The following is a 22896-nucleotide window of genomic DNA, read 5'->3' as shown; positions in this document are numbered from 1 at the left end:
GAGTATTACTCTTCAGGATTCAGTTAAATGAATTTTCAGTTTAAAAAAAATTGATAACAACAGAATAAAATATTATCTTAAAACATTACATTCTCATTCACCATAATCTGTAAGGCATGCATACAATTTTTTTCTGTTCAATGAAAGTTATCTATTCAAAACCTAAACAACACCACTTTCATATTTTAAGTACTTCTCAACTTTTCAAAGAGCTTTCCTACCTATGATTTAATCTGAGCCTCATAATAGTCCTTTGAGGCAGGTAGAGTCAGTATTATGCCTATCTGACAGATGAGGAAAAAGGATGCTATATTAAATACTTTTCAGCGCTATAAATAAACACAAAACAGTAACAGTATTTTCCAGAAAGTCAAAAATTAATGTTCACTATCTGTTAGATAAATATCCAAAGGCTTCTTTATAGTCTAAGAAAAATTAGTGTAGTATCCATTTTTGTTTGTGAACATATATGAAAGAATAAACAGGAGGCTAGGAAAGACATTTATTTCCATAAACAGAAATCCCTCATCCTTCTGGCTGCTGCCTTTGGGCTATCTCACTACTTACTTCTGTAAAAAAAAAAAAAAAAAAAGGAGAATAGGGAAGAAACATGGTAACTCAGTTATGTCCATTTTTCAACCAAAAGAACTCCTGGCTTTTGTGAAACTTACTACTTTAAAAAAAAAAGCCTCCTGAGCCTAGAGAGCAGACATCTTAAAGAATTTAGTTTTACTGAAATAAATCTTTAAAAGCTCTTTATCCACCTTTCTAAATCAACAGGCTTAGGTTAAAAAAAGATGATTTTTTTAAACTAATACCACACATGCAAACTGTTCTTTAAAGTTTTCAAAATGTTATCTTCATGACAACCTAATGAAGCAGCTAATATCAATTTTATTATGAGAATTTTACAGAACTGAAGTTTAAAGATAACAAATTACTTGCTCACAGTCACACAGCTAATATAAGTTCTGAGACCTGACTGAAAGCCAGGTCTTCTGGCAGTAAGTCCAGCGCTAAGAAAATAGGGTCTACTTCATTTTCATTATCAAAAATATTCTCCCCAAAGTGAGCTGGAAGCCAAAGGAAAAAAAATGGCAGCCATGTACCATAAATGAATCTAGTGTCTGTGTCTCTCCTTCCCATCTTCCCTCTTTTTCTTTTCTCTCCTACTCCTTTCCACTGACCAAAGGAATCAACAAACTCTAAGGTACCAAATACACAGCTATTGGAATCACTATACAAGCATCATTTCTTAGTCACACCAGTGTCAGGAAAGCAGAGAAGTATTATGTGAGAAGAACATGTTAGGGAAGATACCAAATCCCCTTTAAACTGAAATCATAAAAATTACTTTAATCATTAAAGATCTGACCACTTCAATTTTACAGGTAGAATAAATATCAAGACTATGTGGTAAGTGGAATTTAAATTTCCTGATGGTTAAACTGGCAGACTATTAAAATATTTGATGCTTGATAGTTTTGTTATCTTTTAGAAAATAATCAGGCATTTTATGGATACCTGTCATATTGTTTTGATCAGTTTTGCACATCACAAGTGAGTCACTTTACTCATTCTTCTAAATCAATCCTGTTCTACTCTACAGAAGAAAATTACTCCATAAAGTTTAAATCAGATATCTGCAAAAGTCACATTTATAGTCATGGCTACTATCAGCTGTCAAGCCAAAGAATATTGAAGAAAAACAAGAATTTTTAATATATTCTAGTTAATTTATCATCTAAGTGACACATGTAGGATAACAAAATTAAAATGGTAAAATGGTTAAGTAAAATTCTACATTTAAAAAGTAACCTTTTTTCTTGTTTCGTTTTAAATCAAAACTGAGCTGATTTTTTTTTAAAGGAACAGGCCCAGTGCTCAAATGAATGAGAGCAGAAAGATATGAATGGCTGGATAAAGTCAACACTAAGATCAAATGATCAACCATTCAGAAAAATGCTTATTTCTCCCCATTTCAAAGAATCATTTAAAACAAATAACAATATGGGCGGACACTGCCATCTCAGGACTTTTCTAAATAAACAGACTTATTCATTTATCTCAACATAAAATACCTTTCTCATAAAATGTACTGCAGTATTTTCCAAGATGTTACTCTTTAGCTAAAATATTCATTCTTTTTTAAATATGAAAAGTGGAAAGTATAATGTTATACTAATCAACAACTTTCTGGTGTCAGGTATAAGCCAATGTAGTTATAAGTGTGATAGAAAAAAAGTTATAAAAAGTCTCAATAGAAGCACATGTGGACTTTATGAAGATTCTCTATACTGTAACTGAAATCTTGTTAGTTAAGATGATGGAAAATAAAGTACTGATTTTAAATGAAGATACATAACAAACAGCTAATTGAGAAATTTTACTCATCCAAAAAATTATACACACAAAAGAAATACATTAGCATAGCATCACATAGAATAATAAAAACTTATTTAAAGGTATACTTTGATTCTTAAAAGAAGAATGTAGTATCTTTTTTTAATTAAAGAATTCTCACATAACTTTTCATACTCACACATGTATGCCCAATACCTTTTTACTTTTCATTTTCTAAAGAATACTTTTTTCCATCTTAACTTTCTCATATTTTCATATTAGCTTGTTAGTCATCTTTACTTTTTAAAAATAGTTTTCCTTGATCATTTTAAATTACTTAATCCAACTAAATGGGACTGAATCTAAAAATAAAATACTGTAATTTGTATTAATCTATATTACAAAACTCATTCCTCCCGTAAAAAGTTTTTTATAAAAGTATACAATTTCAGAGTGGTATCTTTTCCAAAAGTACAGTCTGAGGATTACAGTCAGGGGTCTTTTCGAATATAATTCTGATATCCATCAATCAACGTGTACATAAGGAACAATTACAAACAAAAAAAGTTTCTTCAAGATATTTAAAGCTGGACTAAATACAGAATGAACAGGAAGATGTCTAAAACTAAAGATGTCTACACTACTATCCATACATTTTAATCTTTGTGAATATTACTATAAGAAAACATGAATACACTGTGTACATTCCCTTCACTGCTGTCACCTACCATCTAGACAGAAAAATTGTGCTTTAAAAATAGGATAGTCTTAAATATGTACTGAAAAAGATCACGAAGGTCAAAATTTTATGTTGACAAACATTTGCTAAATATTAAAATTTAAAATTCTACTAGAATTGTACCAATAAGGCAGTATTACATAACTACAACAAATCATATTGGAAATTTTTAAATATGTAGTGCTAGAGTACTTGAAAAGGAAAAAAAATTCATTCCAACTTAAAATGAGGTAAATCTTCAAGAGAAATGTAACATCTCCATTTAAAATAAATATTTATTTACCTGAACAGCAAGAGAAGAAGCATTATCAGAAAGCAAAATTTGTTCCCCTGTAGGAAGAAAATGAAAGGACATCCATTCAAAAATGTGGCTTCTAAACTGGTAAAATACACAGTCATTTTTTATAAAAATTAATTTTAGCCCTCTTTTGTAAGAAAAAAATTACATACAAATGTCGTTGTTAATTACAGCAGTGCTATTATTTGATGATGGTTTTCAGCCATATGTATGAATGTAAAATGTAACAAGATCTTTCCTCCAAAATTGCTTTATCATTTATCTCATCTTATCAGATATATATATGTACATAACATATGTAATTAAAAATCCCTCCTTCAAAAAATATTTGTTTTAAATTTTCTAAGATAATTCTTTTGTGCTCAATCAAAATTAAGTATCTGCTCACAATTCCTCTAGTTAAAAGTAAAAGCATTCAGAATCCTATAAAACCAGCTTGCAGTTAATATTGCACAGTGTGTCTAGGTCTGTCACACAAAAGAAAGATGACAAGTTCGCTGCAATAAAAATTCCATGCTTAGAAGACTAGGGCTGCTGCCTATTAGTCTTCATTACTTTGCAGTCTTCTGACAACTGTAGCAGGCTGCTGAGCCCCAAATGGGGTCCATAATGTGATCTGATGATATATGAAGAGCTGCTAAAGGGAGCCTGAACCATCCTAGCCTATACATTTTAACAGTTCCTTTTTACTGAGAGCCCACTTTACCACAAGACTTCAAAAATCTGCTGCCTCAGCTATTGGTGCAGTAAATCTGCCAACGGTGCCTGCAACCACATCATTTTACACTGCCTACAGCAGCCAATATAATGAGTCAATAATAAACCAAGGACCTTATAGGCCATGAATACTTGGTTTATATTGGCAAATGCAAGTTGAACTAAAACTTACTCTTAAGACAAATAGAAGGGAGTCCCTCTTAACATTCTGTCTCTCTTTGCTGTTAATCGTACTGAATGAGGTTTCTTTTAAACACATTTTAACAGGAAGTCATTACAAGCTGCAGAAATAAAGCACTCACCTTTCAGCTGCTGATAAAGTGTAGCATCTTCAGGCCAAGGTTCTGTAGCTATAGAGAAAAAAAAAAGTTGGAATTATACACACAGGGAAAAAATAGTCCCCAAACCAAATTAATGAATGGGTATTTGCCTATAACAGTTAGAGGCAGCTGCCAAGGTTACCTTAAGTATGGCAAATTTTCATTACATTGCATTCCAGGTGATAAGGTGGGATGCATAAGAATGCAAGGTGGGGGGAATGGAGGGAAAGAAAGGTTTTAGCTTGTCCTCAAAAATTAATGTAAAATTTTAGAAAGTCTCCATGAATATTATCATACTCATAAAACTGCTGTTATTTCTTTCAAACATAATCAGATCCACATGAAAGGTACAATGCATCTTATCATGTTACATATTTTTACCCACTGTCCCTAGCCAGTATTATAATGAAATAAAGAAGAGTCCTTTTACAATATTCTAGAACATTCCATTGCCCTCCCTGCTCACAAAAACAAGCTAAGGCAAGCAAAGTACTATGAAGAAGCAACACGTAACCACAAAGTAAAACGAAGCTAGTAAAGATACTTTTAAGCCTGAATTTAACCTTAGTCTTATTACTTTAACAACTCTTTTCTGATAACTTGCTGTAGCCAAATTATAACAGCATTAAAAGCAAACTGAATCCAGAAAACTGGGCACATCCATGACGATGCAGTGAATTCGATAATATTATAAATTATTTGTTGATATTGCTGATTAAGACACAGATTTTTTTATTCTCATTTCTAATTATAACATAGTGAAAATAACCACTGCTAGAAAAAGAGAAGTTAAATGATCATTTTCTAAGGCTATAATACTTCAAATGAAAATTAACGAACAATGTCTTACTATTTGTGTGCTAATCTTGACAACATACCACCAAATTCTGATATTTTTTATTCAACGCTGATTGATTTGTCTCAGGAAATATTACGTCTATAGGAGTCATTCTTAAAAGCCTGATCAATATTTATGACAAAAGTAAACACCTCCAGCTTAAAAAAAAAACCACATTAGATTTAGTGGGATAAGGTTTCAGAATTTAAAAAAAAACGTGGGGAAAAGTTATAACATTATTGCATTGCTATGGGGAGTTTGGGCTTAATTTTGAAAATAACTCTAAGTCAAGTGTAAAATAAACTCAAATAACCATAATATATAGTTTTGCATAGGGGTTTGGTTTGGTTTGGGGGGAGGGGAGAGGTGGGGGGCAAGTGGGGCAGGAACCTGTTCATTTCACTAGTATAGTAAATTTCCAGTGAAAAAATTCCCTCTACTAAGTCAGGTGGGGCACTTGCTCTTTGACTCAGTCTTAAAGAGGGACAGGCAACACTGAGGAAGAAGCAAAGTGATTGCTGAGGGTCACAGGAGTCACAGAGCCAGCATGGGTCAGATGCGGAACTGGAGCTCCTGATAGACTCTGGCCAGATCTCTATCCACACCACCATGCTGATTCTCCTACTTAAGTGCATGGGTTATTAGCTTAAATAGTATACTTATTATCTAAATGTTACCCAAAATATATTTACAGGAGCTGCTATATCACTTCATATCCTTAAGACATATAAACACATCATAAATATGTGTAATTTTTAAAGATGATACTAATTTTACAACCCACTCATAAAAATTCCTATTTAAAACAGAATGATAATAGGATAGATAAAATTAGAATAGATAAAACAGAATAGATAAAATTCTAAAAACTAAATGTTTTCAGGTCCATCATAAATGTTTTAAATCACTAAAACCTCAATTAAGCAGAATGCAATAATTCTGAATTGTTTTCTGAGATCCGTTTTCATGGCATGGCCTAACTGCCACCCCCTACTACTCAGCAAACTCCACCGGCTCACCATTACATCTAGGATCAACTAGAAACTCCTATTTGGCATTTAACACTTTTCAGCACCTGCCCCCTTTCTACCTTTTCCAGCGTCCCCACACATTACTGCACTCCACTCACTGAGTTCCTAGAGTGCTTGCTATTGCATAGTGCCTCGGCACTTCCTGCCTTTGCCCTGGCTAGTCTCCACACCTCCAATGTGCTCCCACCTTATCTCTAACACCTCAGAATTCCAGGACGTCCTCAATACTCAGCTCAAGTGCCACCTGCTCCAGAAAGCCTTTCCTGGTCCTCCCCCCATCCCACTCACCCAGCTGCTTGTGCCTTCCCTCCAAGGTTATTCTTCTATAAACCTACTTTATATACATGCTGAAACCTATCAGAACGTTCTTTGAAGATATGGGCTTATTACTTATGTCTTTATGTCCCTAGTGTCCCACATTTTGCCTAGAATATAGTATGTGCTCAGTAAATGCTTGCTGATTGATTCAATTCAACTAATATACATTAATCACCTATTATATATAAGGCAGATGCCAGGCAATAGATATCCCTCAAAAAAAAAATAAAACAAAATCCCTATTCTCAAGGAATTTTTATCTTGTGGGAGAGAGATACATGTCCTTCTCTGAGGACTGTATCAAAATTATTCAAGACGGGAGGAAAGAGTACTGGTGCCTTCCCCCTCGCAGTTGGGAGAAATGACAAACTTTTGAGCCCATGACAGCTAACGTAATGTGCAGGCTTGGGCAAGGGTGTGCCTGATCTGAGGGACCCTGCGTACCTGCTTTTGCTTTTGCTTTCTTTCTTGACTAGTGCTGTCCAAACACGAGGGCTGAAAGAGATGCGTCCGCCGTGAGAGGCAATACTCACTGACGGGCTGGTGGCAAGGGGTGCACAAATGCAGAAAGCACAGCCACTGACAGCCTGACTTGGCAGAAGACACGAACCTGGAGCGTATTATTTGGACAGTGCGGCACTGAGGTGGTGGTTGTTTTTGTCCACTTAGCGGTGTTTTCAATCTCTGTTAATAGGGTGCCTATCAGAGGGCCTCTGTACTTAGCATTTCTCTTGTACTGAGGAAATAAACAGCTGACTTACACCAGATTCCTGTTGTATACTATTACCTTTCTATTTCCCCTTTAGGGAGACACATTAGACATTTGGAGGTGGGGGTGGGGTATAAAAAACCAAGCAACCCCTGGACTGAACCCAAGATGCACCTGTGTAGGTACAGAACAGAGACACATCCTGAGTAAAGAGGGAGAGGGTGTAGTGCCCAGCAGTGGTTACAGTGGCTGTGAGATATCAAGGGATAGAGTAATTTTTGGATCACATTTATATAAGCACTTTACCAACAATAGGCCTTTGGGAAAATTACTTAAAACTTAGTTTTGGTTTAAGTCTATGGTCCTGGACTTTGAATCAAGAGTCCCAGCTCCATAAAAATTCCAGCTGTGTGACTGAGTACAAGTCATTTAACTCTGCTGAAACTCAGTCTTGTTATCTATGAAATGCATCCTGGCTACTTTACAGGGGTGTATTTTTGCCTTGTTTTTGTTTTTTTTTTTTTAATTGGACTTGTGATTTCATTAGCACAAGGAGATGCCAGTGAGGAAATTCCTTTTACCAACGTAGCTCAGTAGCTCTTGTACAACCTCAAGTCTTAGACAGTGGCCTGGGATGCTGAGAGATTAAGTGGTGATTTGCCCAGGGTCACATATTCAGTATGAGTCAGAGGCAGAACCTGAACCCAAGATAGCTACGATTCCAGGACTGTCCTATACATCTTACCAAGCTGATCTCAATAAGATTATATTAAAATAATCTATTTGTTGTAAAATGCTTTACATAAATGTAATCTTTTATCATCAAAAAATAAGTGTAACAGCACAAAGAGAAATTGAGAAGAGAGAGCTAGTAACCAGTGGATCAACTCTCCTAAGCTGGAGGCCTCCGATCTTAGCCCTGAAGGCCAGGGCTGGGGGATATCCCAGGGGATGGATGGCTTGGAGGATGGCTTAGGGGATGGTGGAGGAAATGGCTTCACAAATGCAGGAAATAAACTTCTGGGAACAGCTAGCAGTCCATTTTAACTGAAAGATAGAGATGGTGAAGTAGAGTCAGAGGAGATGTGGCTGAAAAGAAAATGCTGAAGGGCCTTAAATTCTAGACTAAAGAGTTTGAAATTTGTTCCACAAAAAACAGAAAGCCACTGAAGGTCTGCAAATAGGAGAGTGACAAGGTCAGTCCAATGACAACAACCATTATCTATCTGCATGGATATTTTACCAGAAAAGCTTTCACTCGAAAAATGCATCTCAAAATATTCACGAAAGCAAATGCCCTCATCCTTCATCAGTATTATTTCTTTTGTCTTCAAATCCTCTAAAAGACAGAAAAGAATTTAAAAAGGGAAATTTATTCTTAAGTAAAAAAAAAAATTTAATACAAGAAGAAAACAAAAAAGTTTGGGAGAATATACTACCAAATTCTGTTATTGTTAAACTTTTTTTAAAAGAATCTCTAACAGTTCAGAGTTTTGTATGTAATCCTGTTTTTTCATATATTTAAATACCGAAGTTTATTGATTGTTAGATTAAATTTTTTTTAAAAAAATTCTATTCTAGAACTGACTCTTACTTACAGGAGGGAATTCATTGCTGGGCGAGAAATGAAGGAACCTGGGAAGAAAGCAACCACTACCTCCAAAGGTTTACATCAGAGAAAAAGAGGAAAGCTGGGCCAGCTCGCCAAGTGTTTTTAGATTTTGTGAAAGCGACCTGTAAAGGATTCAGCAGCAGCTAGGAAGGATTTCATGGACATAGAAAGGAAACCCAAGAAGAACGGAAAATTCTCAGGAATGAAATCTGAAGACACAAAGGGAGACAATGCCAATGAAAAAGAAAAACTGGAGTTTTCTGGAGACTAATGTGGCTGCACAAGGAGCTCCCCATGCACCTTGAATTCTACAGATGTTACGCAGAGAAGACGGAGAGCAAGTAACAAATGATGAATATAAAGGAATGATACCATTCTGTAAAAGTATCAACAGGCAGATGGATGTAAGGGGACGGTACAATTCTGTAAAAGTAAAATCATATGTGCTAAATCTCAGAATGAGTTGAAGCTGATGGCAAATAGAGATTTTAGAATTATACAGTAGGAGAAAGGAGTGCATCAACCAAGAGATAAGACCACTGGTTGGGGTGAAAGATGATAACTGACAATGGAGAGAAAGTAGAGGCAGAGTCAAGAGGACAGAGTGGCAGGAAGAGTCATAGCCAAGATCCCCTTCTTCTCCACAAAGATCCAGAAAATCCACCACACTAAATTCTGATCAGGAAATCCAAGAACAAGTCACAGTGAGTTGTTTCTCTAGCCCAGATTGGCCTGGGCAAACAGAGAAGTCTGCGGCCACTAAGGATGAGGTCTGGTCAGAAGCATACTCCAAGAGAAGCACGAGACACCAAGAGAGCTGAGGTCAGCCATGAGGGAATGAAGCATCCCAGCAAATCCCTGAATGAGCACAGAGTACAGGACAGTGTGCCATCTGGCAGCTCTGTTGTCCGCTACCTAGCTCCAGGTGACAGATGCAGGGCAGACTGAGGAAGGGACCTGTACCTAGGGGATGTCAGGGAGGAGCAATAGCAATCATGAGCTCTAGTTGTACACTGAGCAAAGAACAAATTCAGAAGCCAATAGTAGCCACACGGTGATCCCAGATCCCAGGTGCAGAGCAGGCCCTCAGTTTTATACTCAAGCCCAGGCTGAAGCCTACAGTGGAATAAAAAGGGCAGGAATCCCAGACCAAAAGAGAGTCAGGCGTTGCAGTTCAGTCACTGAATCTGCAGTCTCCCAGAAGGTGCTAAAAGGGGCTGATTCCAGTCCAAACAGGGACAAACCAAGAGACAAACTATAGGCCAGGGAGTTTGAAAGTGAACAGTTCCTGCCATACTAATAACCTTATTTCCTTTTTTGATAGGATTCCTTAACTAGTAGATACAAGGAAATTCTGAAAATAGAGTTTTACCTAGATTTCAGCAAAGTATTTAAGAAAATATTTCATGTGACTTGTGGAAAAGATGGAGAAATAAGGGTGGGATGACAGTACAAACAGATGAATGTTCAGACTTGAATCAGAGTTCTTAATTGTTCAATGTCAACTTTAAGAGGTCTCCAGTGGATTCACGATCCCTGGGATTTGTGCTTGGTTCTGTGCTGTTCACCACATTTATCAATGATGTGGATAATGATAATGGTCTAGAAAGTCCTTTCATCAAATCTGCAGAGGACACAAAGCTGAGAGGAACAACTAATGTAGTAGATGACAAGATTTAAAAAAAAAAAGTCTTTATAAGCAAAGAACTAAAAACAAAGTAAATGTCTATCAAGTGAGGAATGGACAAACTATGCCGCATGCATGTAGTAGGACATTACTTCCCTGAAAAAATTATGAAAATAATGAATGAAGAGAAACATGTGAAGATTTACATGACTAGATACAAACTAAAGTAAGAAGAATTGGGAAAACTCTACACAATAACCACAACTACAGAAACAAAAACATAACAAAGGAACTGAAGTCATGAAATTATGAGCCCCAAAGAAGACATATGAGAATGTAGCCCTTTGCTTTATTTGTGAAGTGAGAGACAATGGGTATAAAACACTGCATATAACGTCAGACTTGGCTGGTATGTTGGTTAGCTTTATTAAACTTATTTTCTCTTTTTTTTACTGTTTGTTTTAAGAGACGGTTGGCTGTCTGGGATATGCTGAGAAATATAAGTGATATGAAAACAAAAACTATCAATAGAAATTGGAGAAAAAAAAAGATTTTGACATTAGACCACTGGGTTGAAACCAATAAGATAAAATTCAACAAAGATAAAAGAAAAGCCTTATACTTAGGTCCAATGAATCAACTCCATAAGATCAAGGAAAGGGTAGAAACTGAAAGGCAACAGTTTTGTCTGAAAAAGACTCCAGGATTTTAGTAAAATGAAAGATTAATATGAATCAACGTGACATGGTAACCAAAAAAAGCTACTATTTAGGCTACATTAAGATACTAGACCTCAGACTAAACGTGGAATTCTGTGTTCAATTTTGGGTAGCATGTTATAAGGGGGAGATTGATAAACTGCAGAAGATCCAGAAGAAGGCAAGCAAGAGGGTGAAGAGCCTTAAGTCAATAAGGAATAGCTAAAGAAACTAGAGACGTTTAGCCTCCTGAAGAGAAAACTCGGGGTGAACATAACAGTTTTCTACAAGGATTTTCAGGGCTTTCGTGAGATAGAAGTATTACACTTGTTCTGTTTGGCCTCAAAGTGTTTGAGCCCCCAGGCCCACCTGCTTTCTTTTTCTTCCTGTGCCACCTGGGAAAACTATCCCAGATTCAACGCAATTGAACAAACACTTCTTAACCATCTACTATGTGCAAGGCATAAGGCTAGGTCCCGGGAGTAGCTGGAGTTTTCCATTTTGAGAGTCCACATGGGGAGAAAAGGGGGTGGGACCTGTAATTCCTTAAGTAGAATTCCTACAGAGGAAATTCCCTCTTTCAATGCAGATCAGCAACTGTTTTCTAACATCTAGTCTTAGAGTTTACTGAGGCACTAATAAGTTAAGTGATTTGCCCTGGAACCAGTTTATATCTGAGGTTGGTTCTGAATTCAAGCTTTCCAGTTTTGTACCAATTATAACAAAGTGGCTAGAAAGATTCAAGCACAGAAACAACAATCTACATGACAATAAATTCTGAATTGGGATTCTAGATCAGCAGTTAAAGACCACCAGATAAACAGATATTCAAAGACTGAAAACCAATAAACTAGAATGCATAAAAAGAATAGACTAACTTAAATAATCTGTCAGTAGTATCATTAGCAGAAACAGAAGATCAAATACAGAATCACAGATTTGGAAGGAACCTAAGGCCATTTCATCCAAGCGACACCTAACCAAGAATTACCTCAACAACACAACTGTACATTATTGGACCAGTAAGCCATCCAGCCTTTGCCTGAAGAACTCATGTGATACGGAACTCACATTCAACTTTTGAACAGCTCCAAGTGTTTCCACATAGCAAGGCTAAATTTGCCTCTCTTCAGCTTTTACAAATCACATTACAGGACCAAACGAGTCTAATCATCAGCCACAAGAGAGAGTCCTTTAAATTTTTATAGTCAACTATCATAGAATCCCCTCACCCCAACTATCTCTTCCCCAGGCTAAACACTGCCAGTTCCTTCAGCTCTACTCAATACTCTAGCTCTTAAGCCCTCACCAATGCATTTCTATTTATATAACCAAGTATTCACAATGCTGACACCTCATGATCTTAAACATAACCATTTACTTAAAAATTAGGCAAAAGAAATAATATCATAGGTACTCACTTTAAAGCAAACACATAAATATTTGAAACTCTAAACTTGTGCCCTCTATCTCAGAAACTGTCCATAAAAAATTCCTTGGTGACAGTAACTTCTGTCTTAAATAGATGCTGCCACTTCAAAGTAGCTGTTATGTTTAACTACTACCTCCCTAGACAACACGTCTCAGTCAATAACAAAAATAAACGACTTCTCTAATTCTCTTCTTCAAATCAGTTCCTCTACCACTTATAGCTTTAAACTTAGTAGGAACTTAATAATGTTTATTAAATAATTAAAAATGATAAATGCTTAATAAACGATTGGTTGAGATTGATCAATTATGGTTGAGATATAATTCTGAAATCTGTTTTTACCTCTTTCAATCTCTTTTTGGGTTCAGACTCTGGATCATCTCTTTAAATCACCCTAGTTTATTATTAGTAGTCAAATTTTCATCTTTTTTCTGTGACAAGATATTTTTCTTATCCCATAATCATGAAACAGTTATGGTTTCCAAATCTCCCCAATATACTATAGCTATCACATTCAAAACATTCAAAACTCAGAAATAACTGTCTCAAAATTCTGAGTCAGAAATGAACTGCTTCCAAAACTCTCTTAAAACTCTAGGCAACAAGATACCTTGGCAACAAGCCTTCAAGGGAGAGTATATTACACTAGCAAAATATTATTTGCATTCTAAAGAAATAATTTTATGTATGGGAACCTAGTAGCCTGAGATAAATCACCTTTAAAAGGTGAAGAATTTGTTTCCTACATATTACTAAGAGACACATCAGATTCTTGTCACCTTTAAAAGCAAATAAATCCCTGTATTACAAATATAAAGAAATTAAACCTCCACAGCAAATAAGGAGTGTCAGAACACATCAAGGTTTTAGTCATTGAACACTCTAACAGATGATTATAGCCTTTAAACTACAATCATACATATGTGTGTGTATATACATACATGTATGCATATTATAAGTTTAATGTATTTAAAGGTATTTCACAAATATTACGCCTTTAATCTAGGGAAGATGGGAGGTGGGTGGGTATGGAAGTGTTACTAACCCTATTGTCATTGTGCTAATACCACTTATAAAGGATATTATGGTAGGAATAGCTTTCTGGTAGGACCAAAGGGCCTCTGAGATCTCTTCCAATTCTAAAATCTGGCATTTCTATGCTTTCTAATGATAGCCTACCACTGTCACAGACTGAAGCTACCACTTAGTATATTTATTAAACGGGACAAGAGGGGACAGTAGGTGGCCCTATGCTGAGAGGGTGCATGGGGCAAAACACCAGGGTGCTTGGTTGGGGCTGGAGAGGGGAAAGAGGAGAAGCAGAGCAAAACGTTATAAATTACCTACAAGAAACTTCACCAACTTCCAATTTCGCCAGGTTTGGCCCTGGCTTTCTTATGGTCTGTTTGGTTTTCTTTACTAGCAGCCTTCATTAATGACTTGGTTTTATCCTCAGGATTAAATTCAAATGCCTTGTAAAGTTAAGAACTTAATACAATTTAACATTTATGAATTTAATACTAGGAAGGTGTTTAGATGATTTAGAATATGAGTCAAATTTGACACAAATGAATGTTCTAATGCTTTTCAAAGAACCTCTCTCCAAAACTATAAAAAGTGCTGTGAACACAGATGCTTGGAGTGAGCAGTAATGGGAGAACAAAGTAAAAAAACAAACATGGATTTGTGAAGGTCAGATGTGAAAAATATACATTAATGGATGACCCATTTTATAAAATGATTTATTTTGATTCAAAATGTACAGTAATGGTGGAAAGCAGATTTTTACAAAAATGCTTTACATCTTGCAAAAATGAAAGTACACTATTATCTACATAATAAGGGAAGCATAGCTGTAAATACTGAAACAGTAGATAACTGATAATTCACATACAAGTCACACACACACACACACACACACACACACACACACACACACAGCTCCATTAGCACAGAATTTATCTCTTTTAATACCCAAAGCTGCATCTATGTTCTCAGTCAGCTATTTAATCTGTGTTAAGAAAAGATTTCTACTGCAGTAAGAATTTCCAGTCCTTAACCATCCATTCTCACAATGCAATTGCGCTAATTTTGACAATGGCTAGTTGCAGACTTTGGCCATAATTCTTGAGCTAAAAACCCTCTAATCCATCCTCCTCCCCTATTTTACAGATGACAAAACTGAGACTCAATGGAAAAGTGGCTTTTTCAAGTTAAAACAGTGAGTTGGTAGATATATTTGTGTAAAAGAACACTAATAGATATTATATGAATAAACACCAAACACACATACACACACATCCCCCAAGCCCTGAAGAGCAGTACAAAATGATTTCCCATTTTCCCCGTTTTTCAATCAGTACTGCTTATAGCAAACCAACTGTCCTTACTACTAATTCACTACAAATGTTTCTACCTCCAAACATTTGGGCAAGTAGCAATCTACTAGTCTGCCATGGGTATATACTTATATGTCACTTAGGGTTCCTTCAGTACTTCTACATACCTAGAGAAGACACTTGGAAATCAAGTTCAGTAATGAGTCATTCCAATGACAGATGTTTTTATTCCATTCAACTGTGGAACAAACAACTCTGAAAGTCTATGACCTCATAAACAAGTCACAATTCCAAAGGCCCTATTCTGACCATCTAGTCTAGCAGGGCAAGAGCAAGGCCAATGGAAAGCTACCCTTCATAAAGTTTTTTTTTTTAAGCACAAAATGTTTGATATATAACATGACTCTTCTGGCATATGAATGTAGGTGAAGACATAATTTGTAGAATAATAGGCACTAATATTACACGCTGCTTCAGTTCTGTCATAGTTCTAATCCATCAAATTGATTAATGTTATAATAACTCTACACAAACCTATCATTTGTGCACTAATGAAGTCAAACCCAGTTTATCCTTAGGCAACTAGATTCAAAAGGCCCAGAGATGTCATCTCCATCAGCTTACCAAGCCTACTTAGAGAATTCAAGCTAAAAAGGATAAGAAATCTGTGTTGCTGCTGTCTAAATTTGTAAGACTTTTTTGCTAATAACTCAAAAAACATTAACATAAAAGAACAAAAGTCCACACAGTATTAAAGGAATGTCTGGCAACTCCTTAAACAAAGACTAGACTTCAGAAAAGGAATAAGTTGACATTAAGTGGGAGTTGTAAGTAAAAGCAGGAAAGGAAAGTGGGCACACAAGCTATGCAGCTCTAAAACAGGGCATGAAATTAACATTTAGTACAGGTTCTAAAATTTCCAGACTTTTAAAATTGAGATTCAATAAAGAGACTTAATCAATCACAGCTAGCATTTCTGAGTGCTTAAGTACTTAATACAAAAATACCAAATTCGGTATGCTTCAAAGATACAAACTATGTATGACAATGCTAAACAAAGAAGTTCTAAAATTCGTAATGAGTATTCTTGATTAAAAGGCTAAATTTTTTCCCCTAAAAATAAATTTTGTGTATTTTTAAAGTCTTGTATTATCACTAGCAATCATACTTCAGAAACAAAAGCACTCATCAAGAAAGGCCAGTAAAGGTTACAAATGAGATAACTGATAGGATGCACTTTCTTCTAGGATGCCAATAAATGCCAAGCTCTTAGGCCCATAACAAACAGCTCAATGATTTTCTAGTTACAATTTACCAACATCTCCAGCCAGTTATTTCTGGCAAAGTGATAAGTGGATAAGAATGAATGACAGACCCTCCTCTACCCCACCCCCAAGTCCCTAGGCAATAGGAACCTGACCCAGCTGAAAGGGTAAGTGGACTATAATGTCAAAAGTAACTTCAATTCCCAGCTCTTCAGGAAGCAGAGGTATTCTGTCAATGATTGCAACCCTTCAACCAAATGGCCAGAGGTGCCTAGAAATGCTAACCAGGGGTGGGGAACCTGCAGCTTAGAGGTCACATATGGCCTTCTAGGTCCTCGGGTGTGGCCTTTTGACCGAGTCAAAGTTTTACAGAACAAATCCTTTTATTAAGATATGGAAAGCACTCGGGCATAGAGGACAGTCAGTGAAAAGACCCTGAGAAAGAAGATGGACTGCCATGATAGAAGAATATAGGTCACTGACACTGGATCGCAGAGTTTATGAAATGGAATAAATAGTGGAACAGAATAAAACATAATTAGACTGGAAAGGCAGGAAGGGGGCAGGTTGTTGAGGGGCTTTATATGCCAAAAAGAGAGCCTTATATTTGATTTCAGAAGTAACAGGGAGCAACTGGAGTTTACTGAATACAGAGGTAGGGCTTGGTCAGACCTGCCCTTTAGAAAAATTACTTTGGCCGTGGAGGACAGACTGGTGTGAGGAGAAACTTGAGCCTAGGAAAACAACCAGAATACTATTGCAATAGACCAGGTGTGAGGGGATGAAAGCCTGCACTAAGGTGGCAGCTGTGTAAATGAACAGGGGGCATATGTAAGAGATATGAATGGAGAAAAGGGAGCGCATACAAGAGATGTGGTGAATGGAGAGAAGGGGGCGTATACAAGAGATGTGGTGAATGAAGAGAAGGGGGTGTATACAAGAGATATGGAGGCAGAAACAAGCCTTGGCAATAGATTGGATATGTGATGTGGGTATAAGCGAGAAGTCTAGGTTGACAAGCCTATGTGACTGAGAAGATGGTAGTGCCCTTGATAATAATTGGGAAGCTGGGAAGAAGGGAGGGTTCAGGGAGTTCTGCTTGCACCATGTTGAATCCTTGAGGCCTGAGAAACAACCACTAAACTCTTTTTCTAATAGTGCTACTCTATAGAGAAGTATTTAGCTCCTAAGAAGCTAGGGAAATAAATTCCTCGTTCCTTTCCTGGTCAATCATTACCAGAGTGTTGAGCCAAACAATTCAAACCAGAATTTAATTCAACAAACATAGGGACATGATATGAATGATGTAACAGTCAGATCTGTGTTTTAGGAATACCAATTTAACAACTGTGTGTAGACTTGATTGTTGAAAGTTGGAGGTGGGGGGTGAGAAGGCTAAGGTTAATTAGGATTAGAATATAACAACAACCCAGGGGAAGAGATGATTTATCAACCACAAACATTTAGTAAGGCACAGAAGGGAGGAGACATATGAAGCCATAGTCAGTGGGGATGAATGAATCAAGTGAGGATTTTTTTTGAGGATGGTGGAGCCATGGACCTGTTTGTAGACAGCAGAGAAGCAACCAGTGGATGAGGAGAGACTAAAGGTTAAGTGGGGTGACAGAGGAGGCAATCTACTGAAGAAAACAGAATGGAATCCATCACTTGCACAGGTAGAGGGACTGGCCTCTAGAAGGGCCACCAGATGCAGAGAGCATCTAAGTAATGAGAGATGAGGAAGGGAGACGAAGCTCTCAGTAAATGGCCTCAATCTTTCAGTGAAATGAGGCAAGCTGGCTCTTAGCTGAGCCAGTGGGAATATGGGAAGCTATGCAAGATTTGAGGAAGGATAAAACCACTGTGGTAAGACAGTGAGTCAACTGGGGAGGTATAAAAGGACTACCTTGCCACAATGAGGGTCTGGTTGAGATTACAGAACAAAATTTGGTGTGAATTCAGTCAGTATGGTTTGAGGATTTTCTTCAGCTTCATTCAGCAGCACCTGACTAGGAGCAAAGGGGAGTCAATCCCAGGCTGCAGCTGGCAGGGCAAATTTTACCATAGGATAAGGGGCCAAGGGAACTTAAAGAAGAGGGCAACGTAAAGTTGAAGCAGTACACCAAAGAGTCAACATAAGGAAGGGAGAAGAGTATAGCCAGTGTAGGGGTGACAGCCTTGGGAAACAACTAAGGAGAGGGACTGGAGGGAGGTTAAGGTGAGGAAAAAGAACAGGATTCAGGGTTACAAGGCAGTAAGAAAAGAAGAATGACAATAGACTATGATCACATAAAGGAATGTCACAATTCATGAACATGGAAGTAGTGCATTTGTGGTGATGCTAAGATCAAGGGTATAATCATCTCTGTATGTTGCAGAGGTGGGGAAGGGGGAGGGGAGAGGAAGCAGATTATGTAAAATGACTAAGTTGAGGAATTAGTAGTTTAGGGTGACATTTGAGTATCAATATGTATATTGAAGTCCCCTAATATGAAGGCATAAATTAGCAAAGGAAGGCCATGAGCCAGGCATTGAACTTACAGAGGAAGGAATGAAATGCCCTGGAAGTTAGAAGACAGCAGCAACCAGAATTTTTATTGGGTGTAGATATGGACTGAGGGAACCTCAAAGAAGAAGTTACCAAGTGATGGTGAAAGAGGAAGAACTTGGAAGTGGTAATGGAGAGCAGATTATTCCAACTCCGCTGCCTCAACCACTAAATTGGGGGAATGAGTGAAAGTGTAGCCAGGGCTAACAAAGCGTGGCCAGGAAAACTATCAAAAGGGAGCCAGGTCTCAGTGAGAGACTTTCTATCTTCCAGAAGATAGTAGAAATGGGAATGGAAAAGATTTAAGATGAAACCAGGTTTGTTAGCTATGGAGCAGGCATTCCAGGGAGCATAGTAAAAGGGACGGATTGACTTAAGAAAGGGTTATGGCAGGGGGAACATGGAGAGTATTGAGAACAGGAATAAGGAATCAATCAATGGAAAACAGAGAATGATGACAACCAGTGGTTCAAAATCATTGAGATGGGAAAGTTATGACCAAGTGAGAGTTCTATCATTGAGGAATGCAGTTGGTAGGTTATCAATGTCCCTAGGGGTTTGGCCTCAGGGTAGTCCTCTTAGGGCCTTTAGCAGCTTAGAAGAAGGGGACCTGTGGAAGTGACCATATAGAATTGCATTTCTCTCCTTCTCTTTCAGGCAGAAAAAGCCAAGGCAAACCAGGAGACCAGCAGAGAGGAGACAGCATGATAGAATGGCATTTTTCTCCTTCCAATGAGGGGGGAACAGACAAAGGCAAAGTGACCCAATGGACAGCAGCTTCTCTACCCTTTACAATCTGGCTTCTGAGGACATCACTCAACTGAAACTGCTCTCTCCAAAGTTATCAACCACTTCAACTACCAAATTAGATGGTCTGTTCTCAATCCTCATCCTCCTCAATCTATCAGCTGCATCTGACACAGCTGACTACCCCTCTCCTCTTGGATACTTTCTCCTCTCCAGGTTTTCACGACACTACTTTCTCCTGGTTCTCCTCCTACTTACCTGATCATGTTTTAAATCTCTTACTGGCTCATCATTTATACCATGCCCACTGACTCCTCATTCTCATTCCCAACCTTTTACCAAGTCTTATCGATGCTACTTTACAAACATCTATCTTATATAAACCCTTCTCTTCTCTGACACTACTATACTCCTGGAGCAGGCTCTCCTCACCTCACACCTGGGCTCTTCCAGCAGCCGGCTACATGGCCTCCCTGCCAAGTCTCGGCATGGCACTCCAATCTACCCTTAACTCAGCTATTAAATGATTTTAAGTGCAGGTCTGATCCTGTCACTCCTCTATACTGAATGGCTCCTCATTGATTCCAAGTTAAAATATAAAATCCTCTATTTGGTATTCAAATTCCTTCCTACCTTTCCAGTCTTCTTATACCTTAATACTCTGGTTCAGTGACACTGGACTCCTTGCTGCTCCTTACACAAGATATTGGCTGTCCCCCACGCCTGGTGTTCACTCTCTCCTTATCTCTGACTCCTGGCTTTCCCAAAACCCTCATCTAAAATCCCACCTGCAGCACTGAAATAATCTCCAATTTATGCTGTATACATCTTGTTTGCACACAATTCTTTGTATGCTGTCTCTCCCATTAGATTTTGAGTTCCATAAAGGCAGGGACTACTTTTGTCTTTCTTTGTATTTTCAGAGCTTAGCACAGGGCCTGGGGTACATAGTAAGCACTTAATAAATGCTTCTTGACTTGACATGAGTATTGCCCAGCACTCTTTCTAGTCCTATGCTTGAGAAGCACACAAATAATGCTTCTCTTCTCTTTCTACTCACTCTTTTTTGGTGAACTCATCAGTACTCACGGATTAAAATATCATCTCTAAGACAAATATTCACAGACATATCTCCAGTGCCAGACTCTCCCTTTGGCTTCAGTCCTGCATTACCAACAGCCTATTTGACTATTCAAACTCGGTGTCTCCAGTCCAACTCAAAACTTACCATCTTTCCCCTCAAACTCAGGTGATCTTCCAGACTCCTTATTTCTTTCAAAAATCACCACTCTTTCCATTTCTAAAGTTAAAACGTCAATATCATCCTGGAATCCCTCCTCTGTCACTACACAGATCCAATCAGTTCCCTAGTCTTGCTGTTTATCCTCAAGACATGGAGCCCCTTCTCTCTATTCATAGTCACCACCTCAGTCCATCTTCATCACTCTTGCCTAGACTACTGCAATATCCTCCAAATTAATGTCTCTGTCTCAAGTCTCTCCTTCTACCAGCATCCCACAAATTGATCCCAAAGTGATTTTCTTAAAGAGATTTAACCATGGTGTTCATAATCAATAAATAATAACCAGCATTTATAAATAATTTATAATAAACCCCAGTGGCTCTTATTGTCTCCAGGATAGTTTTTAAAGCCCTTCACAAGCAAATCCCAACCTATGGTCCATTGTACAACCCGCCCCCCCCCCAAACCCCCTACCCTCTTTGATTTTGCCAAACTGGCTGCCTCTCTATTCCTCACATACTGCAATTCATTTCCATACCAAGTCTGGAATGTTGAAATGAATTCCTTTTTCAACTCTGCCTCACTCTCTTTTCTTTCAAAATGCAGATCGAGTACCTTTCTTCAAGAAGCCCTTCCTGATCCCAGCGGCTAATGCCCTCCCTAACTACTTTATGCATAATTACCTTGTACTTATTTGTATTTATTCTCCTTATATTTGTTCTGTATATACTTATATATGTATACTTATCTCCCCCATTAGAATGTAAGTTCTTGAGAGTAGTGATAATTTCATCCTTTGTCTCTGTATTCCTAGCTTGGTATTTGGCAAGAAAGGAGAAAAAAACATGCTTCAAACTGCACTCTAATTAGGTCTATCAGTTCTCTATCTACAAATGGAGAGCATTGTGAGTCCTTTGGAATTGTGGTTGGTCATTGTGTTGATCATTTACTAAATCTTCCAAAGGTGATTATCTTTAAAATCCTGCTGTTACTCTGTAGATGGTTCTCCAGGTTCTGTTCACTTTACTTTGTATCACTTCATACAAATCTCCAGGTTTCCGTGAAATGATCCCATTGATCATTTCTTACTGCACAAACAGTACTCCATCATTCATATCCCACAACTTATTTAGCCATTCCTCAACTGATGGGCATCCCCTCAAGTTCAAATTCTTTGCTACCACAAAAAGAGCTGCTATAAATATTTTTGCAATATGAGTTCTTTTCCTCTTTCTTTGATCTCCTTGGAGTATCCCTCCAGTAGGGGTACTGCTTCTTGGATATTTTAAAGCAGAGGCTTGATGATCATTTGTAGGGCATATTACAGTATGGGTTCATTTTGTGTATGGATTGGGCTAGATAACCATTCAAGTGCCTCCAACTCTCAAATTCTGTGTGACCTAATAATACTGCCACTAGGCATATGCCTTTAATGAAGTCCAAGATAAGAGGGAAAGGTCCCATATATACAAAAATACTTAGAACGGCACTTTCTTGGTAGCAAACTAGAAGGAAAGTGAGTGTCCATTAATTAGGGAATGGTTAAAGAAATTGTGGTATACAAATATAATTAAATAGCATTGGGACTGAAAAATATGAAGAACACAAAGAAACAGGAAGACTTGTGTGAACTGATACAATGCAAAGTAAGCAAAACCAGGAGAACAATTTGCGTAATTTCTCCCTAAAGAAAAACAACCTAAGAGGCCTTCAGAACACTGATGAATATAACAATTAAGACTTCAAAGGACTGCCAAATAACTGACAGGACCTCTTGCTTTTTGGTAGACAAGCAGTGAACTATATAGGTGGTTCAAATAAGGCACATATTTTCAAACATGGTGAAAGTGTTGACTTCTTTGGCTTAACAGTATTTATTTGTTAAGGAAGAGTTCTACTGGAGGAGTGTCACTGGGTAGTGACAACGATGTTTAAAAAGAGATGAAGGCCATAAGATTTTTTTTTAAAAAAAAGGCAGTAGGTGAGGCAGTGGAAGCAGCAATTGCAGATGATATTTTCTAGGAATCTGGCAGTGAAGAAAGAAAGAGATAAATAAAATGATAGCTTGAGGG

General features: G+C 37.5%; 1 protein-coding gene across 1 annotated transcript in view; it reads right to left on the bottom strand.

The window, feature by feature from the left end:
* The window catches only part of MTX2 (metaxin 2), a 94441-nt gene that overhangs the window by 52472 nt on the left and 19073 nt on the right, over window positions 1-22896 (bottom strand). The window contains exons 2-3 of the mRNA XM_036745117.1: window positions 4400-4447; window positions 3366-3412 (exon numbers count right to left, since the gene is read on the bottom strand). Coding sequence (XP_036601012.1) covers window positions 3366-3412; window positions 4400-4447 — 95 coding nt within the window. The remainder of the gene's footprint in view (window positions 1-3365; window positions 3413-4399; window positions 4448-22896) is intronic.

Source organism: Trichosurus vulpecula, chromosome 2 (assembly GCF_011100635.1).
Source record: "Trichosurus vulpecula isolate mTriVul1 chromosome 2, mTriVul1.pri, whole genome shotgun sequence".
In the NCBI taxonomy this organism is placed as follows: Eukaryota; Metazoa; Chordata; class Mammalia; order Diprotodontia; family Phalangeridae; genus Trichosurus; species Trichosurus vulpecula.
This window is presented reverse-complemented; position numbering and strand designations above follow the sequence as displayed.